At 29.6% G+C, this 27,062-nt stretch overlaps 1 protein-coding gene across 1 annotated transcript; it reads right to left on the bottom strand.

The window, feature by feature from the left end:
- Positions 1–663: 663 nt before the first annotated feature.
- LOC129962074 (neuropilin and tolloid-like protein 1) lies at positions 664–25,035 on the bottom strand. The gene is made up of 5 exons (XM_056075786.1): positions 24,847–25,035; positions 7,207–7,406; positions 6,170–6,341; positions 4,054–4,167; positions 664–1,358 (listed from the first exon to the last, which is right to left on the bottom strand). The coding sequence occupies exons 1-5, from the start codon at positions 24,938–24,940 to the stop codon at positions 862–864; spliced, it is 1,077 nt and encodes a 358-aa protein (XP_055931761.1). The 5' UTR covers positions 24,941–25,035; the 3' UTR covers positions 664–861.
- Between the last annotated feature and the right edge of the window lie 2,027 nt (positions 25,036–27,062).

Below are 27,062 nucleotides of genomic sequence, written 5' to 3'. Positions count from 1 at the left end.
GTAATTTCAAAAATCAGAGGGTTAAATGAATGAAATTTGGTACTTGGTACTTTTAAATATAGAATTATTATTGTAAAATATCCTTAAAGACTACTTTAAAAAGTTATTAAAACTAGAGAAAATTTTACAGGGCAACTAAATTAGAATAAATAAAAATGCCATTTGTTTAATTCTAAGATGGCATAAAAATTTATTGTATTATGATGTTTTCAAGAGTTATAGCTAAAAAAAGCAAACATCCTACTGAATTTTTATATAATTAAAATTTTAAAAGAAAATCACGTTATGTCAAATGGAAGGTTATTTTTTTCCTTGATATGATAGCCTTTTTACCTACGGTACTAATAAATAATGCAATCGCTTTTATTATTGATTTGATCGAGTTTTTCTTTTCGTATAAACAATTTGTAATTTTAATATTCTGCGGATGAGTTAAAGTACCCTATCTGATGGAGTAAAATATTCCAAGGTTAAAAACAGTAATAGTTACAATTCTGAGTTGATTAAGATATATTTATGTATTTTCAAATAATTTTAAACCTTTTTACATTGTTAAACAAAACAAAATAATTTTAATAAGTTGGCTGCAAGAAACGTACTTCACACCAAAAATCAATAAAATTAAAAAACATTTTTTTAAATATATAAAACGAACACATGTAATAAAAACTGATAAAATTTTATTTCAAAGTAAACTTCTTGCATTTATCTAGATGGTCCCTAGATAGGCCCTCAGTCATATTTTACACAGTTATTACATTCATGCTCAATTATCATATTCTATTTGGACTGATAAAATATATAAGAAAGTATACAAATGCATTCTTATTTAGAACAAAGACAGACAAGTGAATTCATTCATCATTCCTCGCTTTTGAATTCTGGATTTTCAATTCCACCTCCTGAGACCGCTTGTTCGGTCTGCTCAAGATTGGGATACATGGACGGGACTTGGTAAACTTCTGAAGTGACCATATTTTTTGATAGTTCTTCAGTTTTGGGATTCTTCATACCTCGCAAGGATCGGCGAACTCGGTTGTAGAATGAAAAACTTTCATGTTCTGGGGCAGGTGGGGCAGAGGGCACTGCACCAGTAGTAGGAGCAGGTGGTGATTGTTGTGGTACTGTAGATGAGACAGAGTGAAGTGTAGCATTCCCTCCGCTGTTTTGGTTATTGCTATTTTCAGCAGGTCTTGCTTTTGCCTTTCTCATACGAACCACGACCACAATGAAGACTATAACTATGATGAATACAACAACGCCAGCTGCTCCAATAATAGAAATCCAAATGATGTTTGAGTTTGGATAAATTAGGTAAGAATCCCGATAAGTGTTAGAGGCAGTCTCCTTTTTCGGAACTAAATAACAGTAAGAATAATAATATAAACATATAAAAAATTTTAAATAACAATTTTAAATAAACTATAAATTGAAAATATTGTACATACGCGATTTTATAGATCAACGCTTTATATCAAAATGTTGCACATAAAACGCCACACTCGTAACATACAAAATTTTTATATAAGATCTGAAACAATTAGTGACGCTGCAATTATGACGCTATAATACAAAAACCATATATAAGCAGATGTTTAATATTTCTTACAACCTTTTCAAGTGTTTTATGCCAGTAAAATTTTTTGGCAAATTTGACATACGACATGTTGATATAAGAATGATTATTTTAACTTTTTATTAATGCCTTAAAGCTCTTTGATCATAAACTTATACATGCAAAATTTTATAACATTGCAAAATGTTCAATTGTGAGAAAATTGATGCATTTTTTACATTGTACCTAGAGAGTTTGTATTATGAAACTGTTGTTTTGCTTAACAGTTTGGGTATCAAACAATATGGTTCTAATTATCATTAGGACAAAAAAAATACCTTAAATAAGCATTTATAAATATTCAACAATATTCGGATGAAAATAAACAAGCTATGAAAATCTGTGTTTCAATAAAAATCACGCAATTTTTTATTCGTCAAATGGACAACAAACTATTCCTTAATCTGTACAACAAATTAAAAAATAATGCAATTCATTTTTATATCAAAAGTTTGTTAACTCAAGTTATTGATCAGTAATAAATAATCAAGTCTAAATTCAGTAGAGGACTGATATGAAAGAAATAAAAGGCAATGAAATAATGCTTAATTCATTACACTTTTTAATTCAAATCTTAACGTTTAATAGGGTATGTAATGAAATATGATATATATATATATATATATATATATATATACATGACGATGAAATAAGATCATGAAATAAATGACGTTTAAAGTTTTAAATTTTGTCCATTCAATTTGAGGTACTAACAAATTTACTGGAATTCCCGGCTTCTTAAAAAATTGTCATTAATAAAAATGTTGAATATTTATTATCTGCTAATGTTATGAATATTTTTTCCATCAGTTTCAAAAATTGAAATATCACAGTTCTTCACTACAAGTAACTTATTCTAAGAAACATTCATTTGCATTCATTTATATCTAATTGAGCAACTTTGTTGACTGAAAACATTTAATCAAGATAAATCATCTGCAATACCAAGTATATATATCAGGTATTAACTGTGTAAAGTAGTTTGATTACTTCAAGATAAATTGCACAATTGATTGAACTGTATCCTAATCTTTGAGAATACAGAGAATGGTGCCGTTTATCTGTACGTACTATGGGAATGCGTTGTGTCATGTATTTAAGAGACGCTTGTGAATGAAAAATTGTTCTTTCAGCTGGATGAAGCTCCTTCATATGAGCACTGCCTTTCGAATACCTATCTTTGAGAAATTCTGATGGGCATATAAGCAGAACAGAGACGGAATATCGAAATTACACGCTATTTTAGTCACATCTCAATGAGTTTTTTTATGGAGATATAGGCAACATGATATTTATACGTCAACAGTAGTTACAATCAAAGAGATGAGAGTATTCATTGAAGGACAACGCCCCCAAATATTGAATGGCATACCTAGCGTAATATGTGGTTTCATTTGTGTATTTTATCAGCAGCAACTGGAAAATAAATATCAAAGATTCATACTCTTCCGATAAATATTAAAATTCTGCATCTACTGTATGAATTAATGAAATTTTGATGTACACGATTGATTGTACATGATAAAATCTTAACTGTTGATGGTAGATTGTACTCTTTCTCAATGCTGTAAATCGTAGCTAAATGAGTAACATGAATCAGGCGCAGTATCTTTTGCATAACCTTGAATGTCTCCCATTGAGTTATGTGCAACAATAAAAAAATTGTTGATTAACCGAGGAAAGTGCGATCTGAAAATTTATAATCAATTTTTTTTCACAATATCATAATTCTACAGTTATTTTCAGAGATGTTATTATGTATATTTTCTACCATACTAATGATTTAAATTGAAAAAAAGCACGTATAATAATCAATCTAATAAAAAAGGGAATTTTTCCCCTCTCCTTTTAAATGAAATTTGTTTTGAATGCCCAAATGAATAGAAATTAATTAAATTTCCAACATGCAGATAGTAGGAACTACCGAGTTAATTCTATTATGTAAAAGATCGTTGTAAATATAACAGCAAAAATGCCAGAACTACTTTTTTTTCTTTAAATATATAACACTAAAGGGGGAAATTTTCATGGCCTAATAATAGAATTACATCTCTGAAGCTAGAGAGTCCAGATCTATTTTTCTCTGAAATGATTGCACATATTTACAAATACCTTTTAATCATCTCAAACCAAAATCTTCTAAATATTGTTTAAGAGTTGTTTTTTTTTCCAAAAGAAATTTTTTAGATAACAAAAGAAAGTATCAAGTTGGACATCGACTCGGCAATCTAAAAAATGTTACAATTACAATTTTTCCAAATAATCTCTATGTTATTTCAAGATAGGATGTTAATCCAGTAAGTTGAATAAACTTCCCAACCTTGCGGGCCCTCATCTTTTCTTCATGTCAAAGAAACTTATTCATTTTCATATTGCTAGATTCCTTAAAAATTATTGAATCACCAAGGTAATTATTTTTATGAAATATCCAGACTTACCGCATGAGTTCTGATCGCTTCGATCACCACAATGATTATGTCCATCGCAGACGTATTGTTTCAATATGCACAGGCCATTATTGCATTTAAATTCGTTGTCATAACATGGGCCATCTAAGATGAAATAAACAATACTATAATATTATAAATCCATTTAAAATATAAATCATTATTATTTACTTTGTCTCCTTCATGTGTTCTTACACATTAGAATCTATTACAGAAAATTATTAATGCAACTGAATTTATTACAGAAAATTATTAATACAGTTGAATTTATTACATATTTTCTTCGTTATCATAGTTTCTTCGGTTAATCTTGTAGTTATCAAATTTCATTACTCTATGTAAATTTTCTAGTTACGAATGTTAAAATCATTAATTAATTTTTTTAATTTCATATTCTTTTGGATTGTCTAAAAAAATTTAAGCTGATGCCAAACAAAACTCTTACTCAGATAATTAAAATAAAAATTCGTAATATTTCTTAAAATTTGAATGATTTAATCATAAAATTGTGAAAAATTTTAAGAAGTCTTGTCAGTTATTTTATCCAGCAATTCTCTCTAACATTTAATAAGATTTTATTTTTGAAAAAACTGTTTCTGATAAATATTCAAAAAATCCGCTTCTTTAAAATCATTCTACTCAAATGTAATTAAATAAAAATAGAGTGTCTTGGAAGAAGAGGTTTCAAAAAGAAAAAAAAAAAAAAAGGAATTTTTTTGAATAATAACATTAACAAAATGCTCTCCTAAAAGTTCAACGCAATTTATGCTTCGAAAAAAAAATGATAGACTTAATTTTTGCAGGTTTTTCGATGGTATATTAGTTCTAAACACTTAACAATAGAGTAATTAAGACAGTAATAAATACAGGAATTCCAAATTTCACTGATGCATGCAAAAATATAAACAAATAGAACAAACAGAGAAACCATTCTTTTTTTTTCTCTACTTGATAGTATTATATGCAGAAATTCACTCAGAAATGTTAAATAAGAGATTTTAACATCATATACTCAAACAAGTTTATGACAATAAAAAAGAATTCCTATTATTTATATATATATACAAAAGCAACATTTTAATTTGAAGATAAATTTCCTTCGTCAAATACCTTTCGACTAAAGATGATTGCTATATCAATGCAATAGTTTAGAATTAACTCAATATCTGTCTATTTAATTACCCATTAAATGTAAGACAGAAATAAAAAAATGTTTTGTTTGAAATGTTAAGAAGTATATATTTAAAAGGAATGTTTTCAAATGAATAGCATATACTTGAAACTAAACAAAAAGAATTAAATTTCATAATTGCATAAAGTTTTTGGAAAGAAATGCAAAAATTTGGAAGAATATTTTTTTTTTTAAAAAAGGCAAATCGAATATTTACTGATTTCATTGTAGATGGCATTTTAATTACATAATTCTTTATTCAGATTTTATAAATTATATTCTTTATTCATAATTTTTTATTACTACAAATAGAAGAATTTTTTTTCGATTTAGATGCCATTTTGCTAGTGTAAAATTATGCTGATAATTTCATGATTTAATTTTTTCTTTTTGTATTTTCATTTTTTTTCTTTTTGTATTTTCATTTTTTTCTTTTTGTATTTTTCTTTTTTTTCTTTTTGTATTTTCATTTTTTTTTCTTTTTGTATTTTCTTTTTTTTTCTTTTTGTATTTTCATTTTTTTCTCCCTTAGTTGAATAACTAATTACTGAAATTAATTTTGTTATTAGAATTATTTGATTATTCTAACTTTTAAACAGTACTATGGTTTTGATTAAGAATAGAAAACATGTTAAATCAAATTCGAGACAATGTTAGAAATTACAGAGATAAAATATACCAAATATTATAATTATAATTCGTCTCTGAAAATAAGGGACAAGAAAACTTATGAAATAATATTTAATTTTTTTTTCCTTTTTGTATAACAATTAGAAAATCTTCCTTGTTAATCACGTATCATAATTAAAGAAAAAGGCATTTAGACATAAAATTTTAAACAAATTAAAATACTCTTAATGTGTGTGTGTGTGCTATAAGCAACAAAAATCTTCAGAAAAAACTACAAATACTTACGAGCCAGCAGCAAATACTTACTTTTTTTGACAGCAGTGAATGTAAATTGGAAACCTTGTCTCGGATGGGACAATTCGCTGACATTCCTTCGATAATGGATGGCTGTCCTCCCTTCGGAGATTATTGCCTTCTTCTCGTCTTTAAAGTTACCGTAGCCTGTCAAAGAGATCTTAAAACGATCGGAGTCTTCGATCTAAAAAAAAGAAATGAGAGAAAAGAAAATTGTATCTCAAACATATGTATCTTAAAAGGAAAAGGTTTGAGTAAACTTAGATAGAAATATCAGCTCTGCAATTTTAACTTACGCTATTTTCTTTATGTGTTTTTTAATGACACCAAAATATTTTCTTCTATTTACAAGAAATTTAGGTAGAATTATAAAAAGCATTATAAGTGCATTTAGCTTTTTACACAAATCGCTTAAAGATACTGTACTAATTATGTGCAGAATGTTAATTAATCTAGTAATTTTGATTTAAGGAGGCGATATTAAAAAATATTTTTATTTACAGTAAATAAAGATGATAATGACTCACATTATAAAAATAAGTGGCATGAAAGTAAAGAAATATTTTAAAACTGAAACTTAACCTATAAAATCCATAAAAAAAGACATTTTGATCAGAATTAAAGTAAGACTGAAAACAATTTGTTGTTATTTTCAGAGGTATTTCATTAGATTTTTTGAAAAAATTTGCTGCGCTGTAATATTTTATGTTAAATGGTGTTGTAAATATTTCAAATTTTTTATGAGAAACTCCAAAATGATCTGTCATTTATGTTGACAATCCAGCACAACACAATTAGTTCAAAAATATGCGTACCAAAATGTTTTTTTCACCAACGAATCTATTAAGAATTAAGGCAGTTTTTAGCTTAATTTAAAGTCTCTTGTGTTAGTAGTTAAAGAATAGATTTGTTAATTTGCAATGGAACTAGGAATAAATTTCACTGATTTTTACTTTCAGCATACAACAATTATTCCAACTAGGTTCGATTCTGAAATCAACAGTCTATATGTACTTGCTAATAAAGTAGAATGACCTTATAATACTCACGGTCAGCAAATCAGAGGGACTGACATCATATCTGAAAATGCTCACGACAATTGAACTCTCTCTTGGTGCAGACAGAATCACTTCACATTCGAAAGGATACACTGATTCTGTCTGGGGTAAGGACATCAGTATCCCAGTGGGCTGATATCGAAGATCAACGATAACACTTTTCTTGCTGTAACAGATGTCTTCCATAAAGGCTGAAAGGCAAAAATTCATCTTTAGAAGATATCATTACTTCATAAACATTAATCATTATATCCTACAAATATTAAGGAAAAAAGATTATTATTAGGTAGAAACTAATCAGAAATCAATTCAATTACTAATAATAGAACTCAACTTTGAGTGAATTTAGATTTTAGGACGAGTCAAGAAGATTACTTAAACAGGAATCTTTATTTTAATATTTATAATTAAACGATAAAAATCTTGTAGAGAAGTAAATATTATAATCTTTAACTTGCAAAGAGTATAAAGGTTTAAATGTTCTTTTCTTTGTCACCCCCCTCCAAAAAGAGGAGAAAATATAAAAGTTGACTTCATAGCTTACCTCAAATGCTTATCAATTAATCTTGATATGTAAAGAAAATCCGCTTCTGTTATTCAAAAAGCGCAAATTATACAACGTCAGATAGCATAATTATTAAAAGAAAGAGTCACAAGAACCTTTTAAGTGAGAAAAAATTTATCCTGTTATAAGTGGTATATTATAAGTGTTTAATGTATGATTTTTTCACTGGTAAAAATTTCGAACATTCCCCCCCCCCTTTTTTTTTCACACTGTTAACTTTTAACTTTCTGAAAATCAAAGACTTTGAAATAAACACTTGGTATCATTTAAAAAAATTATTATTTGCCCTTTAAAATGGTACATAAATTATTTTAAATACTTCGTTGCTTAATTTTTATTATTTAATTAAATATCTTAGGAAATAATTAATTTTGAAAATTAATTATAGTATAATTGATTAAAATAAATACCCCAAAATACTAAAGACAAATTTCATGTTGGCACTGTCTACCTTATAGAAAGAGTTCTTGCGTTGAGCGTACAAATTTATGCATGTATCTTCTGTTTTGCATTATATGTTCATTCACACGACTTAAAAAAAGCAATTATAATTATTTACAAGCTAAGTATCAAGCTCTAATTGTATTTAGTTTTGTACCATACTGTCGTCTGTCTACCGAATCAATGGCGGTAATATAGATATTTAAAATTATTGTTGACTTTTATATTATTTTTACTTGAACATTATTTGGAGATATTAACTGGAATATGATTTTATAACCACTTTTCAGACGCGCTGTTATTTCATAGATATACTTTATTTTTATAGAATTAAATGGTATTAATCCAGTAACAGAGAATCGCAAAGAAAACAAATAATAGAACACTGAATAAAATTTTTTGATTACGAACCGATTAAGCCCTGTAGGAGCCAACGAGTAAATAAATCTTCGGGGGCCCCCTTTCTTAACTCTCAAAAACAGATAGATTTTTTAAAATTTTATTTCATATTTAAATGATATTTTTTTTAATAAAAATGTATGTTATAAATAATTAAATAACTATTATCATCCTACTTAAATTAGTTAATAATTAATAATTTAAATTTTATTTTTTGATTAACTCAATCAATTACTTAAAATTATTGATTTAATCAATTATTTTTTAATAAAAGAGTTTTTCAAAGAGTTCAATAAAAACTTTTTTGTATCAAATCTAAATAAAAAATATTTATTTTTAAGCTAAATAGTAAAAAATATCAAAACTCTTTTAACAAATTCTAAGTACTCTTTAATTAACGTACTTTTTAAAATAAAAAGAAAACAGTATTAATTTATAAAACAATTCATATTTTATATTTAAGTTTATATTATTTAATGCACTATTTCATACTCCTACCTTCCTCTATTTCTTTTAATACAAATTCTGATCAAATATCTTAAAAATCCATTTTATCAGAATCTTGTTAATTGTCCATAATAGTTAGAGAATTACAGTTTTCTTGATTTGTTAACGATCCATAACAATTTTTCTGTAGCTTCAATTTCGGAAAAATTTCATTAACCACTTATATTAGGAAATAGCAGTATCCGCACAGCGTTGCCCGTGGCATAACATCCAAGAGGAAAAATTGGCTTTAAACTTAAGTCTAGCCTCCACCCGATATGGCATGGGAATGTCATGCGGGATCAAAAAGATATTTAGAAATCAAAAAATAACTACAAAACAATTTTTTTATAGCACATATTTAGAAATATTTAGGGCTAAGCTTTGATATACAGTCATTTGGCGCCTTGCGAAGTTGGCAATTTTTTCGGTGGCGCTTTGTTTGGAGTTACAGGGCCGCCATTTTTTTTATGTTACTGTATGCTACTGAATTTCGAATCTTTCCTGTTCATTTCCCTTGATTTTTTTCCTGCTGCACATACTCCTTCTGCTTACTTTCATTATTTTCGATTAAATTTTTTGCATGCATTTCATTTTACTGCATTTATGAACTTTTATTTATTCTATATTTCCGTTAATTTGCTGCAGCGTTCCTCGGAACCTTTAGATTGGAAACGCTATTGCTGCCGTTCGCGCCACATTCAGCCATTTCTCTAAAATTTGGCAATAAACTTTTTGGGTGAAAATGATTGTATTTCAATGCTGTTCCATATTTAGACTGTTAAAATGGCTCCAATTTTCCCTTGTAAACAACACATGCCTTTTGATTCATCTTTCCATTTTAAAGCTGGGCTAAGCTTTGCTATACAGTCATTTTGTGACTTGCGAGGTTGGCAATTTTTCGGTGTCACTTTTGTTACCGTTACCCTATTGCTGCCGTTCTCGCCACATTCGGCCATTTCGCTAAAATATGGCAATAAATTATTTTTTGGCGAAAATGACTGTATATCAAAGCTGTTCCTAAAGCTGAATAATATGGACAAACTATAGATATTGTTCTTATTGAAACCGAGGCATCATTTCTGTAATCCACACATGGATCGAAATTCAGAATGACCGAAATTCAACTCCTTTTCGGTACAAATATCAGAAACGCTTGTTCTTTCATTTCTTCTAATGTGTCTCAAATTTAAATGTCTTTCTCTGTCAGTAGACAGGCGTAATTCATTTTGTCTCTGCAATTCAATTGCAGTGCGATTTAAAGAGAGACGGTTACTTCTCTCAGCTGAAGACTCTGCTTTGAAGAAAGTGTGGGTATTCTTTCTCTGATATTCGCTAACCTAACATTTCTTTCCTCTACATTTTCCTTATCGCGCAACAAACGAAGCCTTTTGGCATTTCATGTGCTCCGGCCAAGGTTGAATTTCCTTCTTTTGGGGATAATGAGATTTGAATCGCTATTTAAAATCAGACGCAAAGAAAGAAATGTATCGCATATGAATATCCCAGCTCTTGCTATTTACACGTGCGAAGTTTGATATTTCCGCTCACGCGCGGATAAGTTCAAAGCACAGCTACCGCTGCTTTACGCAAGCGCGAATAGTAGTAGGAAAATAATTAAAATCGCAATTATAAAATTCCTTTTTTTATTTTGATATGACTTCAATATACTAAAACCTTCCCCAATAAATGCCCTACAAAATGGTACAAATATCTCTAAAATTAATTAAGTATTTCTCGGGTTTTTAGGGTTTTAACATACAGACGATTTCAGGAGACTTTATTTTATACTATGTATAGATAAGGTATCTGTAAATTTTCACCACATTTATCACATTTGAAAAAATTAATTTTAAATATTATCATGCATCAGTTTATAAGATTCCATTACTTGGATTATTTTTTCTTCATTTATTTTGAGAAATTGTGGCAAAAATGTTTAAAATGCACACGTCATAGCCAAATTCAGATTAAATATCTTCTGAATAATTTTTTTAATTTTATGAGTAGCTTCTTTAATTTCGCTGTGTTATTATTATTATTATTTTTTTTTTGAAATTCAACCAAAAATTTAAATATGGTATTAATTTTATTACACTCCTTTTCTGTGTTTTATTGGTAATTTTTAAAATCATCTGATTCGGTTAACATTCTCATTTTAATTAAAAACGCCTCAGATGATAAAGGGATTTTGTGTATTGTGAATACTTAGAAAGGAATAGTTTTGAAGTACATCAAATATATTAAATGAGAAAGTATTGTAATTCCGTGCAATACTGGATATACAAGCTATTGATTTAATAAATGAAGACAGAGAATAATACGCAGGGATCCCTTCAACACAATATCAATCACTCTGTATAGGGTTCAAGGGAGGTCAATGACACTCCCTTTTCACCTTGATACATTTTTTGCAAATGTAGTAAATTCTATGTTCCCGAACTGTTTAAGAAATTTGTTCCATCTTAGTTTATGACAGCAGGGAAAGGTCTTTTTTCTTCATTTTATATATATAAAAAAAATTGTTGAGTCTGTCAACAACAATCTGATCTACCAGGTAATTTGAAACTTGAAATAAATCCCAAAAAGATATACCGAAATTTAGAAAAATGCTGATTTGAATCAGAATATATTCTAGTACACTTGTAATTCAAAATAAATTAATAAATAAAAATGTCCTTGTCCCACAATTTTTTCTCTCTGGGCAGACGTCAAGGCAGTTATCTACTTTTCCTATCTCATAATCCTGTCCTGCCTTTTACTAATCATGGTAAATATAAATTTAAAAAAAATAAAAATAAATAAAAATTTTAAGTTAGAATTAAGACAATGTGATGAGATTGTTTCATTCTGTTCTGGTAAATATAAGTTAAAAACTTAATCAATATAAATTATGGTAAATATAAATTAATTACTAATAATTGAAAATATAAATTTAAAAAAATAAAATATAAAATAAAAATTTTAAGTTAAAATTAAGACAATAAGATTAGATTGTTTCATCCTGTTCTGCATGTTTGGTAAAAATATGAATGCTTTATTAAAACGCATGGAAATGTATAGAATTTTTATGAAATTTACACGATTTAGTCTCTTTCTCTCTTTGATTTTTGGAACCTCATTGAGATTATGAAATTGGAAAATTGGTTTTTTTTCATCACTTTATTATATCAAATATTTCTATAGCAAAATTTCATCACTTTAGAGTGATGAAATATTTGCTATAGAAATTTATGCAGTGTTAGAGTGAAATTTTGAATAAAACATACCTTATTTTCAATAAAAACATTTTAAAATTAACATGTTTGTTAAAGTTGTATCTATTCCAATGAGTAAGAATTCGTTTTCAAATCATTATACAAAGCATTGTAGTAGATTTTATAAAGATTTGTCAACTATAGATTAAGAGCAAAATTTATTGAAAAAAATTGGACTTCGGACATTACGCGTGTTCCACTGGCTCCTGTTTCTTTCAACTGATATAAGGATGTTCAAGATGTGAAAAAAACAGTCTTATCACCAATATTAAAGTGATTCTTAAACTGCCAGTGCATTTATCTCCTTAAATGATAATAAATGTGCAATCTGCCCTTCACTTGAATATTTTTCTGAATTTCCAATTCAGATTAAAGAAATATTGGGCAGATAATAGATATTCTCTTCTTTAATAAAATAATCTTAAAGCATCCAAACAAGCTTTTATTGCTTGCCACTTTCACTTTCTAATGTTACAATTTCCCTTTTAGACCCAACTTAGGGACATATTATTCAAGGGAAAAGGTTTTTTTAACCATTTTAAATTTTAAATAATGATCATTTTTTTTTTATTTTCAATTAACGAACAAATAAACAAATGTAATAGCACATAAGCAGATCTATTTATTGGATGTATCATTAAATTGATGCAACGTCCAGGTAAATACAATTATAAGTGAATATATATCAAAGATGATGCTCATAATATTTTTATTCGATATCTTTTTTAATGTTATTTAGTCTGTTCCATATATTAGAATAATACTTTTAAATAAAGTGTTTAAATGTGTATCTGTATCATCATAAAATATTTAAATTAATGTTTATAAATTATTCGAAACCTAAAATAAAAATAAAAAAAATTTGCTATATATATTTTTTCCCCCAAATTAAGTCGTTATATACACTTATGTTTCACTATAAATTTATTTTTTTATATGACTTAAGACATCTAGAATACTGAAATATTCTTTTTTAATATAAATAGATATTTTCTGTAAAATATATTCTTCAATTTTAAATGGAAACAAAATTCGCATTGAAGTAAAGGACTTCGATGCATTCATGTAAAATCATTAAAGTAAAGGAACTGAATAACTACAATGCAGTAAACAATGATCATTTAAAGGTGATACCGATGAGATGTCAGGCTACAAGGCACTGAGTATGTCTTATGCAGTATCATACAAGGTATCCCAAAATACAGGGTGTTTATAAAGTCCCGGACCCATTTTGATGTTTAATAACTCATAAAATAATGAAGATATAAACAAACATATGGCATTTATTGATGGAATAACTCATATATTTTCCTTTTCAGGTTTGAATATTTTTACTTTTGTAAATATCGTCTGCACGTGTGGTTAATTTCAGATAATTTCATTTTCCAGTCTAAATATCTGTACTTTTCTAAATATCGTCTGCTTATTAATTGCATTTTTCTCTCTTTTGTTTTTGGCAACAATTGCAATGTTATGTTTACTTTTGATGTGTCTGTTCTATGTAGTACTTTTGTATGTGATGTTTTATTCGAGCGGATATTAAGGAGAATGCATACACCACAAGAGACCATTTTCCAGGAAGATGGATTGGGCGAGGAGGTCCAATTCCTTGGCCACCCAGATCACCTGACATAACGCCGCTGGACTTTTTCCTTTGGGGGTTTGTAAAAGACAACGTTTTCAGGAGGAGAGTGTCGAACATTGATGATCTAAAAGCCAGAATTACAACCGCAATAGGCTTTGTGGATGCCGACATGCACGACCTGACGTGAAATTGACTATCGACTTGATATTCTCCGTGTGATGAAGGGGGCACACGTGGAAGTTCATTGACAAGGGTCATGAAACTTTTTGAGTCTATTTAACCATTTATGTTATTAATTTTAATCTATCTTTATTATTTTATGAGTTATTAAACATCAAAATGGGTCCGGGACTAAATAAACACCCTGTATTTCTCCTGGTTTGGAAGGGCCGCGGTGGCCTGGTGGTAAGGTCTCGGCCTTGGAACCGGAGGGTTTCAGGTTCGAGACCCGATGCCACCGAAGAACGGTCATGTAAAGGGGTCAGTTGCACGTTAAATCCGTCCTGACCAAACGCCCGCCCGGTGATGTAGTGTGGTGTGGTGTTGAGAGAGGGTGACATTTCAGGTGTCGTCCTCGTCATCTGACCGCGGTTCAAAATTACGAGGTCTGTCCCAAAATAGCCCTAGTGTTGCTTCAAACGGAACGTTAATATAACTAAACTAAAACCTGGTTTCGAAATGTGTTCCATAAACGATTGAACTGATTTAATAACCCTTTGCAAATGTAATGGACCATTCATGATTTTTTTGATAGGATAAATTAACAAGCTGGATTTGTTATAGCAAGTTAGGAGTGTTATTCAGTTTGATTTTAAAAGACAATTTTCATAAGTATGTGTGTGGTGTTTGCGTGCGTGCGTGCGTGTGTGTGTGCAAACTATAAATAAATTTTGTTTCGCGTAATTAGCTGAGTAGAAATCAGCAAAAACGGTGCAACGGAACTTTCAGACTGGCAACAAACCTATTAGATGTGATGTTCAGTAAAATCGAAAGAGCAGAAATTTTAGAAATATTTTGAATTAAGAATAGAGAAAAATTATAGGTAAAACATTATGTCTGTATAACTCGCTCGGTTTATATCGGATATATAAAATAAAATTTAATCGGTATTTGCGCAAACCAGAAAAATATGTTTTTCAAGCATTTTGGTAAAATAACTTATAAGCAAGTTAAATTATAAAAAATAATTTTAAAGCATATAGGTAAACTAATGTAAACTCCTGTATAGGTAAACTAATAGATATTGCCACAATGTTTATGGTAACTTTTCTCCTGGCTTTTTATTTATTTGTTCACTTTTTTATATATTTTATGATTAATAATAAATGTTCTCTGAATAAGCTGTTACGTTATTAGTCCATTTAAATTTAACTTAACGGACTAATAAATCCCCTTCAACATGGAAAAAATATATATATAACGGCAATTTTATTGAACGCAGCAACAAGTTGTTTAATTGGCTATCCAAAAAGTAGCTCTAAATTTACTAATAAAGAGATAAAAAAGCTGAAACGCTGGTTTCTCGCGTTTACCCAAAAGCTATTAATCTAAGAGGGAAAACATAAATTAAAAAATTATAAATATTAAGAAGACCTATAAAATGAACTCTGTAGAAAGTTATGATAGAAACTTTAATTAAGGGGAAATTTTTTTTTAAGTGCAAATTTGGAAAAATATTTTTCTTTTTCTTCTTTTACGAACAGTTTACAATTCCTTTTTAGTTTAAGTTCAGCAGAGGGAAATAAAATATAAAATTTTCATATACATATCAGGATTATTTTTTGAAAACACAGTCTGAATTCACTGACCGAAAAAAATTATTCTAAAAGTGTAACTAATAATCATATTAATAACAGTTAATTTCTCTATAGAAAAATATGTACAAGAGTCAAAAATGTGCATCAATGTGTAAAGGGAAAAGTCAACCATCTAAAGTCAACCGACCCGCCACGAAGGCACACGGATTTAAACCATAAAACTGAATGACCGGACCACCGCAACAGCAACATTGGCGGTAACTGTGGTTGAGTCCTAAGGGCCGTCACCGGCAACGGTAGAACCCTCCCCGAAGGAAGTACGTCCCGTCATCGATGGGAGGAGTCAGATCCCCCCACCTATTAGTGTACCCTCCAGGGTGGCTAGATCCAACCACCATGCCGGAAGTATCTCATCCTCATTTCGAGGTGCCCCCCCGGGGGTTGTGTAAAGGGGAAAAAATGAATTGCATTGTTAAAAATCATACCTTTCCTTTTTTTTTTTATAGCCTATTTTCCATAAAATTTTCACTGCCATCAAATTAAAGTTTATGCCATAATCATAAATACCTTCACAGATTTTATAAAATTCAATATTTTTGTTGAAGCAGAGTCCATTGAATCAACACTCTTCAAAATCCGGTATAGAATTTCAATTTAAGAACTATACTTAATTTAAAAACTATTTTAAATGGAAATCAACGAAAACTCTCGTCGACCACTTGACATTTATCAGTCGATTTGATAGTCGAATGAACCGCACGGAGTGCAAGAGGTCTGAACTTCGAAAGCCATTCACTTACAAAAGATAAAGGCTTGCAATCCTTTCGTGTTTGGTAAAACATTACTCGATGTACAAACATTTATCTTTATTCAAACAAACAGAAATGAAGGTTATCAGTTGGTAAGATATATGTCTTTGCAATAACTAAAACTTGAAGAGAGAGAGCCTCGCTAAATGTTCTCAAATATAAAAGAAACCATTAGAGATATATGGTGAATTCTCTGCTTTCAGGGAAGGGGGGGGGGGATCAATTCAATGAAACTGACGGCATCAAATTTATTCTTTACATGCATTACATTCCATGATAATACATCGAAAAATATGACTTATTACAAAAGCTATCGTCAATTTAATATAGACGCAGTTAGTCAAAGGATCATCTAGCACATTCTAAAGAGTCATATTTTTTTAGGCTTATTAAAACTCACTCACTCTCTCTCTCTCTCACACACACACACATGTATATTAACATTTAAATTAATTCTAATTAATTTCCAACTTTTTTTCCTAATTCAGCCCATATTAACTTCATTCTAAAATGTTCTCTTAATTCCTGATCCAATTCCACCTTTTCTGTTTAATTAATGCAACAGAAGCTCTGTAAAATTGCTGAGATCGACAAATTCCCACACTCCGAGTGAAGGGATAAAAATTTGTCGATCTAACACACTCTTTTAAAAGATCCCTATTATTCCCTTACCTAAATCGACACGTGTATAATCATGAGGATAAATATTTCATTCGCTCTTTTCTCTCTTTGTGCTTTCTGTGTTGATGTGCCTCGTCGCTTCTGCTTGTTATATATATATATATATATATATATATATATATATATATATATATATATATATGTACATAAAGATGAATGTTTGTCAATACGTCTGTTATATAAATCTAGATTTTTTCCTGTCTTAGTGAAATCTGCTGTGTGTGCACTTCAAGATGCGCCACTGTCAAATTTTTGAACGATTTAAATTCAAAAGTTAATTTAAATATGTTAATTAAAAATTACATACATTTTTGGCGTACTTCTGCTTTACCTTACGAAAATATTATCACACAAAGTGATAGTCTTATAACTTAAAATATTACCTTTTTAACGATGCCAAAATTTAATTTGGTACACAATCTGTACAATGTTTTTATTGTTATGATGAACAAATTAACTTCATTGCTTCATCAAACTATTCAATTACGTTGTTAAAAGAAAGATAAAAATTAGATTGTTATTGCCGGTATTAAAATTACGATTAAAAACTTGCTTTCTTAGTACATTAATTACAAATTTGGATTTTCATTTCGTACGGCATGCACTTTCTAATTTGCACGGGCATATTTGTAGCACATTGCCTATTAAATTAACATTATTCAGTCTTATCAGCCATTATTATGACCACCTATCTAATATCCAGAATAGGCTTCTCTTGAAGCCAAAATAACAATTAAGCAGCGGGACAATTACCCAATGGGTGCTTGGCAGTGGTGACAGGCATCTGTGACCATGAGAGCAGTAGAGCATTATGTAACTCTGGAGATTCCAAGGTGAAGGATTTTTTTGTCTGATGTGTTAATCGAGGTGTTCCACAGATTTTCAGAACGATTAAGATATGGGAAATTAGGAATCCAGGGTAGTAACTGTAACTCTTCCTCATGCTCGTCGAATCATTTGGAACCTCGATAATTTTGGATACATGGCATACAATATTATCCTGTTGAAACATGCCATCATTCGCAAGATACACAGTTGCTATGTAAGAATGTACTTGCTTGATAACGATGAATGAGTCTCACAGCTATTGAAGGTACCTTTTACAGAATGTATAGGCATGAAGCATACCAAGGAAATATCCTCCACATCATCAACATTGTCTCCGCTATCTCGCAGGTGTCCAACAATGATTTCTTGCAGGTTGTTTTCTGATGTCTCGCGGCGAATACGCAAGCACCCATCGGTACAATGTAGTAGAACAAGAGAAAACAATCTTTTCCCACTGTAATGCAAAGGCACGATGTTTCTTGCAATGCAGACTTGTCAAGATGAGTGCTAAAATCAGACTCTGCTGAAAAGGCCAATATGCAATAAGGTGCGTTGAGCAATTGTCCTGTACAGCTTTCTGGTGCACTGTTGATTCATTTGGGCGGTCAATGTGTCGACGGTAGCACGTCGATCACTCTTAAAAAGGCGTTGCAAGCGACATTCACCTGTCTTTAACGGCCCGTGATACCCTACAGTCTGCACGCCTAACACACCTTCTTTATTCTTCTAATTGTGACATACATTGATTGTGGTTTACCCATTATAAAAATTATTGTTATGCGAACACTTTTACATGCCACTCCACTGAAACCACTTTAATATGTCCTCCAAACGGGTTTTTCAGTTATATTCGTGATTGGGCACAATCTTGTTTACGTCAACTTGCGTGGGAGTCATAATATTATGACTCGACTGTATATAAATATTATATCTTACTTATATTATACATTCTTCTTTATATATATAAAGAAGAATGATTGTATGTCCTTATTCAAATCTACAGTTTTGATCCTACTTTGGAGAAATTTGGTATAAGTGCCTTTTTCAATCTTATTTAGCAAGAAGAAATTTTAAATTAATGTATTCCAAATTAATAGTATAACAATCATTAAAGTCAATGGTATGAGTGAACAAACTCGTCACAATAGGTGGTTGTGTAAGCATATAAGTCGGCGTCTTGGCATAGGAGTAACGCGTCTTCCCCGTGATCTGGGCGTCCTGGGTTCGAGTCCCGGTTCGGGCATGGTTGTTCTTCATCTGTGAGGTGTGTGAATGTGCCCCCCTGTAAAACGGATTTGTGCAAGCGAATGTGTGTCAGTTTCATGAGCTAGAAGTCAGACTTCTACCCTCGGGTACTCAGGGGTCTTTACCCTCAGAAGCTACTGCAAGCCCTTTCCGTGGTAACGCGGACACGACATCATCATCATCATACGCATGTAAAAATAAGTTGATCTTTCAAAACTTACCATAATGAGATTTTGGATAAGTTATCCCTTATGAGGTGATAAAAACTACACAGTAATTACATTCCTTCATCAATTATTGTTTTTCTATAATTTACATCACGGTTCACATAAGCAAGTTTCTAAAATAAAAATTATAATTTAACGATTGAGTGAAAAGATTACACTTAATTAGACTGAATATAGGTCTGATGTTTAACAGCAAACTTTACTTTAAATTTATCTCTATTTAAATTTATTTTCCTCGTAACCCTTACAGCACTAATTGAACTTTTTGGTTGACATATGCGTTTTGAAATCATTAGCCAAAAGTTGTATGGGATGATAAGACTAAAGATATCAGGTAAAGCAGAAATTGTTACATATTTTTTCAATTAGCAGGATGGATTGCAAATTGGTGGCACTCTTAGTAACAACTTCATTTTCAATTAGCTTTGAATTTTTCTTATCTTCATGTTAGATACATTAATGCTAATTGCTAAAAAAAAGTACAAAGAAGTGGAATCTCAGCTTCAGTCTATTTTATAAATGATTACCTTTCATTCAGAAAAATAGTTTGAGAATATATCATTGTTAAATGTTTTTTAATAGAAATTTATAATAGAATTTTTAATTTATTCTATTATCATCATTTCACTTATATTATTTTAACAGCAGCATTAAAAGTTCTCATGTGGTAATATTGTCTTCTGCAGAATTTTTTCACAATCGAGACATGCATATTAGTAAATTTATAGGAGGGAAAAAAAAAACTGGCTGAATTTTAAGCGAATATCCTATTTGATGTTTTTATTCTTGAAATTGCATTCATCTTTTTACAATGTGGATTGATAGTCTTGTATACTTAACAACTACTACTATGATTGGTACGAAAAGACTCACTAAAGATATTATAAAATCATTTCAACTTTTAAGTTATAAATATGAAAATATGTTTAGATCAAATAGTAATGTCTAGATAAATAAAATTCATTCTATTAGCATCCATTCCACTAGAATTTCTTTCCAACATTAGAATTTAATGCGTTTGCAGATTCTGGGAATTAATGCAACTTATTTAAATTCTGTCTTTTTATTTTATTATCCCTTAAAATTATTGCAAAAATAATTCTGTAGAAGAAATAATCCAGTTTCAGAATAATTCATTTCCCTAAATTAATTTAATTAATTATTTCATTTCAAAACAATACTTGGGAAAGTTATTTCTTTCTTTGTTATGATCATGAAAAAATCTACAAATTCAATTTTATTCATTGAATTAAAATTTCATATGAAACATGTAATATTAATAAATCTCACAACTGTTTAAAAAAATATCTGTTTTTAAATAAATGTTTAATTGCATTACGTAGCGGCAGTGAAATGAAAATTTGTATTTTACATAACGTTCAGCATTTGTTAAAAGTAATAACAAAAGACGCTTTGAAATTTTCATTTTTCTTTTTTATAGATACAGAATTTTGCATTGCTCTCCCCCCCCCCCCCTTTCCTTCAGAAAAAAAAATACTAATAGAAGAAATTTTCATATTTATAAATATTTTTTCAAATTTGGTCAAACTCATTTCTTTAAATATTAGAAAATGCTCATGAGTCCGTCATATCGGATATTAGTATTTTTATAAACGTACTTTATTCTATATTTTTCAATTATCAATTAATATCTATCAAATTATATTATAAAATATTAATTTAAATTTTACTGATTGTTAGTAAACTGCTAGTTTAATATTAATTTTTTACAAAAAATTAATTTCATTCATTTTAAGAACTGATTTAATGTTCTGGATTTTTGTGTAATTTAAGCAGTATTATATAAAAAAGAGAAATTTCTGTGTGTTCTTATTCTTCTCTATTAAATCTTGATGGAAAATGATTTTTTTAAATAGTAGTTTTCTTATGTTGAAAATTTCGAAAAATAAAATTCCCTTTAAAATATCAAGCCTTCGTATATTAGAATATTCCAAAAAAGGATTTTAACTGTCTAAAAGAAAAAGGAGAATATTTTCATTATTTTGTAATTCGAGCTGAAAATCATAATTTTTCTTTTTATGGCATAAAAGAAAGTATACTCTGCTAGTTTTTGCACATCAGCGCTCATTTTTTAAATAATTTTTATATAAAATTGCAGTGTTTTAAATGATTAAACAATGAGTTTTGTTCTTTATTACTATTACTTAACTATTCCATTCCATTTACTTCAGAATGACTATTTTTAATATTCGAAAACCATTCAGAAATACTTCATGTTTAAAATTATTCATTTCATCAGATTTTATTGGTTAAAATTATTCACTCATTATTCATTTGTATCCAGATCATGTTACTTTTTAGGAACAAAAAATTTAATATGATATCAAATGATGACCATTTGTTGATTAAGAAAAAGGAAGTTCGATTATTAAAAGAATGATGCCAAATAAAAGCAAATGATTGGATAGAGTTGTTACGTTAATTATTCTTCAAGCTGATATATTTTCATGATAGTACTCGAAAATTACAGTACTTAAAAAATTACAGTACCCTAATGTGGCAGAAGGGCAGCCGGATAACAAAAAAGCCAAATAACCTGGAGCTTTATGAACTCATTTCTTTGCCAGAAGACAAAGTTTTTATACTAAAACTTATTGTTACAATACTTTTTCCCCCTCACTTCTTATTGAGTACTAAGCCCTCCATTTATCTCGAGCCACATAGAATGTGAACGCGGTCACGGACCGGTGAATCATAGAAGCAGTTGCCCATAATGTGTCGAATTAAAATAGAAAGTTGTGTACTGGTAGTTTATAAATGCTTATATACTGAACTGTATGTTTCAAGAATTTATTAGAGAAAATGTAAGTTAAAGGATATAAACTGTTCACATTTAATATAAAATCCGTAATGTCTAACTTAAATGCAATATGCAACTTTTTTCCCCTTTATCACCCATTTTGAAATCTTCACTGAGATACACTTAAAAATTCCTTGTACTGTATGTACTGTGCAGTTATAATCAGAAACAGTGGCAACAACTGAGATCTGTAACACACTGACGACCCAATGAACAACGAGCAGAACGCTACTCCTTTCCTATCACTATTTGTAATTTACTCACGACACATAGGAGGATGACTGCTCTCAATGTCTTGGCAATGCAACACTTTGTCTTCCTCATTTAATTACAATAAAAGAAAACTAGGCCGGATAGTCGCGAACCGGAAACTTTCCAGTGAACTGTACAGTATTTAATGAGCGAATGAGATGAAGTAACATATAATATTTTTTTGGCCTCTTTCAGCCTATCGTTGTTTAGTCAGATTAGGAACAATAAATGTTCTTTACGACGGTCAAATCAGCGAAAGTACACTACAGATACTTTATAAGTTTTTCGTAATGGTGATTCTGTATGTACACATAATGGTAATTCTGTTCCTGTGCAATTTTAAATTTTATATTTATCGATTCGCTAGATGCAAGATTTTTGCTTTGCAAGAAATTTCTACAAAACAGCAAAAATATTTCAGTTTTTTTCCCTCTCTTTATGTTCATCATTTAATAGTTTCTTGGAATCATTTAATCAATTCTTAAATCCATCTAAGTAAATTCAACGTTATCTGCCCTGTCGAAAGCTTTTCTCTCCTAAATACATCTCTGCAAAATGAGTCTTTCTCTTGAACAAAGGGACAAAACTATATAACCATAAAGTTTTTTTTTTAAATATTTTTTTATTAAAAGATCTATAAGAATATGTTGATTCTAGAAGAAACATATTTATAGAGATTTCGTTACTGTTATACTTTGCACCGTCGGAAATAATTTTTAAACAATTAGTGAAGCATGAGCTGATGTCAGAGCATATAAGTTGCTATAATATAAAGATAATAAAATTTGCTATTTATGTTAAGAAGCTGAGAATAAAAAAATTAACATTTGTTAAAAACCCTGCAATTAAAACAATGATATGTTATATCGTTAAAACCATATGCTCTCAAACCCTACATATTTTACAAAACATCTGCATGAACGGGAAAACGATGTGAATTGGTCGATAATGTGTTAAATTTAATACCCATTATACTTAAATAATCAAATGTGTTCGATTAAATGGACCAGCCCGGATTTTCAATAGCATTTCCCAACTTGAGAAATATTCACAATTTATCATGATTTCGAACAAAATGGATTGGTTTTTATTTGTATATAAATAGCTAACACTAATTTTTTGAAAAAGTTACTAAATTTTAAAGCAATAGATTTTGAAGACTTTTTACCTTTTTTCTACATATCTTTGTTAATTTTCACTACTAGAATACGGTCACTCTAATATGATCCTTCCAAATGAATTAATCTCAAGAAAAATATTTAGTAAATATATTCAAGATATTTTTTTTAATTATTTTTCGCTGTATTTCTTCCAATTGTTTTGGAATTTTCTATTTTATAACTCCATAACCTATATCACTAATCATTCTAGATAATCTCTTGGAATTATGTTTCGAGGGACTGAAAAGGTTGAAGGTGCTATCTTTAAATGTTTGCTGGAAGCTGCTTCTTTGAATATACCCCCCCCCCCCGTAAAAGACAAATATTTTTATTCTATCATATAAAATATTATTTACTGTAAATTTATGAATGCTGATTATGCTATTTAATTTTTAAATTTTCTTGGCACTTTCTTTGAAGTAAAGACGAATTTAAAAAAAATACCAGATTCAAATTAATTAAATCTATTTGCTGAATTTGTAAGCATTATCCATATCCCTGTCAACCGATCAGTAAGAACCAAAACTGATTTAGCTTAATACAACGGTAAATTCAGTAAAGAGAATCAATTGTTTTGGAAAAAAGTTATAATACATGTAAACCTTTTAAAAGGCTAAAAGCAGTCTTGACGTTTATTTTTTAAAACATTTATTTTCAACAAAATTAGTGCATTATTTAAAAACCAGTAATCAAATTTTAACGATCTTACGATAATTATACAGCAAATATCTCATTTCGGTTTTTTTAAAAACTTATAACTATTTTTAAGATCGAAAAATAGCACATAAATGAATATACAGTCGTGAAATTTTTTACATCATTATAAGACTGCTAACATCCCTTTATATAATGATGAACCTATAAAAGATAATAACTGAAGTTATTAATTAATATAATCTGGAATATGTTACATAAATATGTTAAATGAGAAAGTAATAACTCTAAATCATATTACAATATGTTAGCAATATAGCAGTTCCATTTCAAAATTGTAGATATTAAGTTTCTTCATAAAACGTCACAACTTTCCGGCAAATAAATTATATCGAATAATATCTTCAGTTTCGACTGATCACTTTAAAACCTGTCTTAGTACCAAACAAATCTTTACTACTCACTTGTTTGTAGTGCAGCCTTGACATCATGAAGAACCATCATCATTAGAACCATACAAACCGATGCAAAAATCGGATTAGTTTTCCCGTTTACCATTTTACCCTTTTTCTTAAACCAAAAAAAATTAATTTAATATATGTTAAAAATATCCTTCCTTTTTAAAGACGACGAAACAACTGTTTTAAACAGGTGAACAACATCTTTCTTTTTATCATGACCGAAGTCCAAGACCCCCCCCCTCTCTCCTCCCAACAAATCGAAGGCCTCGAACTTATCTTTTATTTCGATCCATTAATGTTTGCCGAAGCGCGCCAAAAATGATAAAAGGCTGTGTATAATCCCATGAAAATCGAAACAAGAAAAGTTATATCTTTTTCAGACTGAAGGCATAACGGTATTAAAAGATATATTCTTTAAGAAAAGTAAAAATACAGTACATCCCGAATACCCAGCCTAAAGTGGCAGAAGATCAGGCCGGAGTTCTTTTACCTCATTTCTTTGCCCACCAATACTAGAAGACAAAGTTTTTATGCCAAAACTTAGTGTAAAAATGCGTATTTTCTCGCTACTTATTGAGTACTAAGCCTACTTTTTCTCAAGCTTCCTTTATCTACGTAGAATGTGAGAGCGACCGTGGTCTGGTGCATTATAGAAGCAGTAGCCGGTAAACGTGTCGAGTGAGTTAAATTAGAAGGCCCTCTACTTGTAGTTAATATACTGTATTACTCGTTTCAAGAATTTATCAGATAAAAAGTAAGTTAAAGGATATAAACTGTTCAACATTTTAACTGAAATTCTGTAATGTCTAACTTAAATGTAGGAAACATAAACTAAACCTTAACATAAATCGTAGGCCTAATTCTTAAGAAAATTGACTCAAACTGATTTTATTTTTCACTGATAAATGATTATACAGATATGGATAGGTAACCCTAAGATATGAATAAAAAAATTACAGTTTTTAGTTATACACTGACAAAACAATGAATAGAGAATAGAACGCTACTCTTTGCCAGGCGCAACTTGCATTTTGCACACGACACATAGGAGAATCATAGCAGACGTCCGCTTCTAATGCCTTGGCAATGCTGCCAATGCAACACCTTACATTCCTCATTTAATTACGATGAAAGAAAACTAGGCCGGATAGTGGCGAACCGGATACTCGGGAGTGTACTGCAGTTAAAAATAATACTGAAAAAAAATAAAGAGAAATAAAGGACTATTATAATTGAAGCAGCAATTCAGTAACGTTGTAAATTATGAACCAATCTTCACGACGACTTGAAATTTATTCTGAACACACTTGGAAGTATTGGAATTTTTTTGTTGTCGTTGAAGGGGGGGGGATTCTTCACCAATTTATTAACAATTAGCACCTTGAAGATCATTATAAAGCTTTCATATACACTCCTCAAATATATAGGGATAGTGACAATCGAAGGAAAGCAATAGTCTGCTAGAGAAAAATGAGTTTTATTATGATATACAATTGTACATGCGAATGGTAATGGTAGATTTAAGCATTTTGTGATTCTAGACAGTGCACTTTGTGAGACCCAGCTTTTAATATGACAGCCAATTCAATTTCACATTTCAGTACAAATTTAATGTATTAATAATTTACTTCAGATTAATTAATATCATATAATTAATTTGGGGAATATTTATTATGATCAAATGCATACCAACATAAAATGGCGCTCTGAGCAAACTCCAAAACAGAGCAGCACTCCATCTATCCTCTCCTTTTATAACTACAATCCTCATATCCCTTCTCAAATGTTATGTTAAGGAGTTGAAGTTAAGCCAACATAATTATATAAAAAATACTTTTGAACTATTACCCCTAACTGGCCAATACATCTGAACAAATTCAAAGAAATTAATTAAACTATTTATAAAAATTAAATAGTACATAAGTTATACTGGTTGATCAGCATTTCTGTTGTTTGAATGTCTCTGACATTTCCAAGTTTCTAAAGAAATTTTCCCGAGATTTTTCTAATATCTTTAGAACGATGTCGCTTTATTTTCCTCTCTTTAATTACTGCACAATATGTCCAACTTTATTTGAAAAATTGCTCTACTTTTTAAACTAAAATCAATGTAAAATAAAATTTAATTCTCAGAAAAAAACCCATCTCTTTCACTTATTGAATTTCAAATAAGCTTCAATTATGTAAAACTTTTCCCCTTTTTCCCCACTCTATTAATC

This window comes from Argiope bruennichi, chromosome 2 (genome assembly GCF_947563725.1).
Source record: "Argiope bruennichi chromosome 2, qqArgBrue1.1, whole genome shotgun sequence".
In the NCBI taxonomy this organism is placed as follows: domain Eukaryota; kingdom Metazoa; phylum Arthropoda; class Arachnida; order Araneae; family Araneidae; genus Argiope; species Argiope bruennichi.
Note: the sequence above shows the minus strand (reverse complement) of the source record. Positions and strands in the feature narration are given on the sequence as shown.

What these genes read in the sequence shown, in the direction of transcription:
- LOC129962074 (XM_056075786.1), bottom strand. Translation starts at nt 24,940, where the DNA reads ATGGTAAACGGGAAAACTAATCCGATTTTTGCATCGGTTTGTATGGTT. An exon ending in CAAGGCTGCACTACAAACAA is followed by an intron (nt 7,407 to 24,846) that starts GTGAGTAGTAAA and finishes TTTGCCTTTCAG; the next exon opens with CCTTTATGGAAGACATCTGT. An exon ending in GTCCCTCTGATTTGCTGACC is followed by an intron (nt 6,342 to 7,206) that starts GTGAGTATTATA and finishes TCTTTTTTTTAG; the next exon opens with ATCGAAGACTCCGATCGTTT.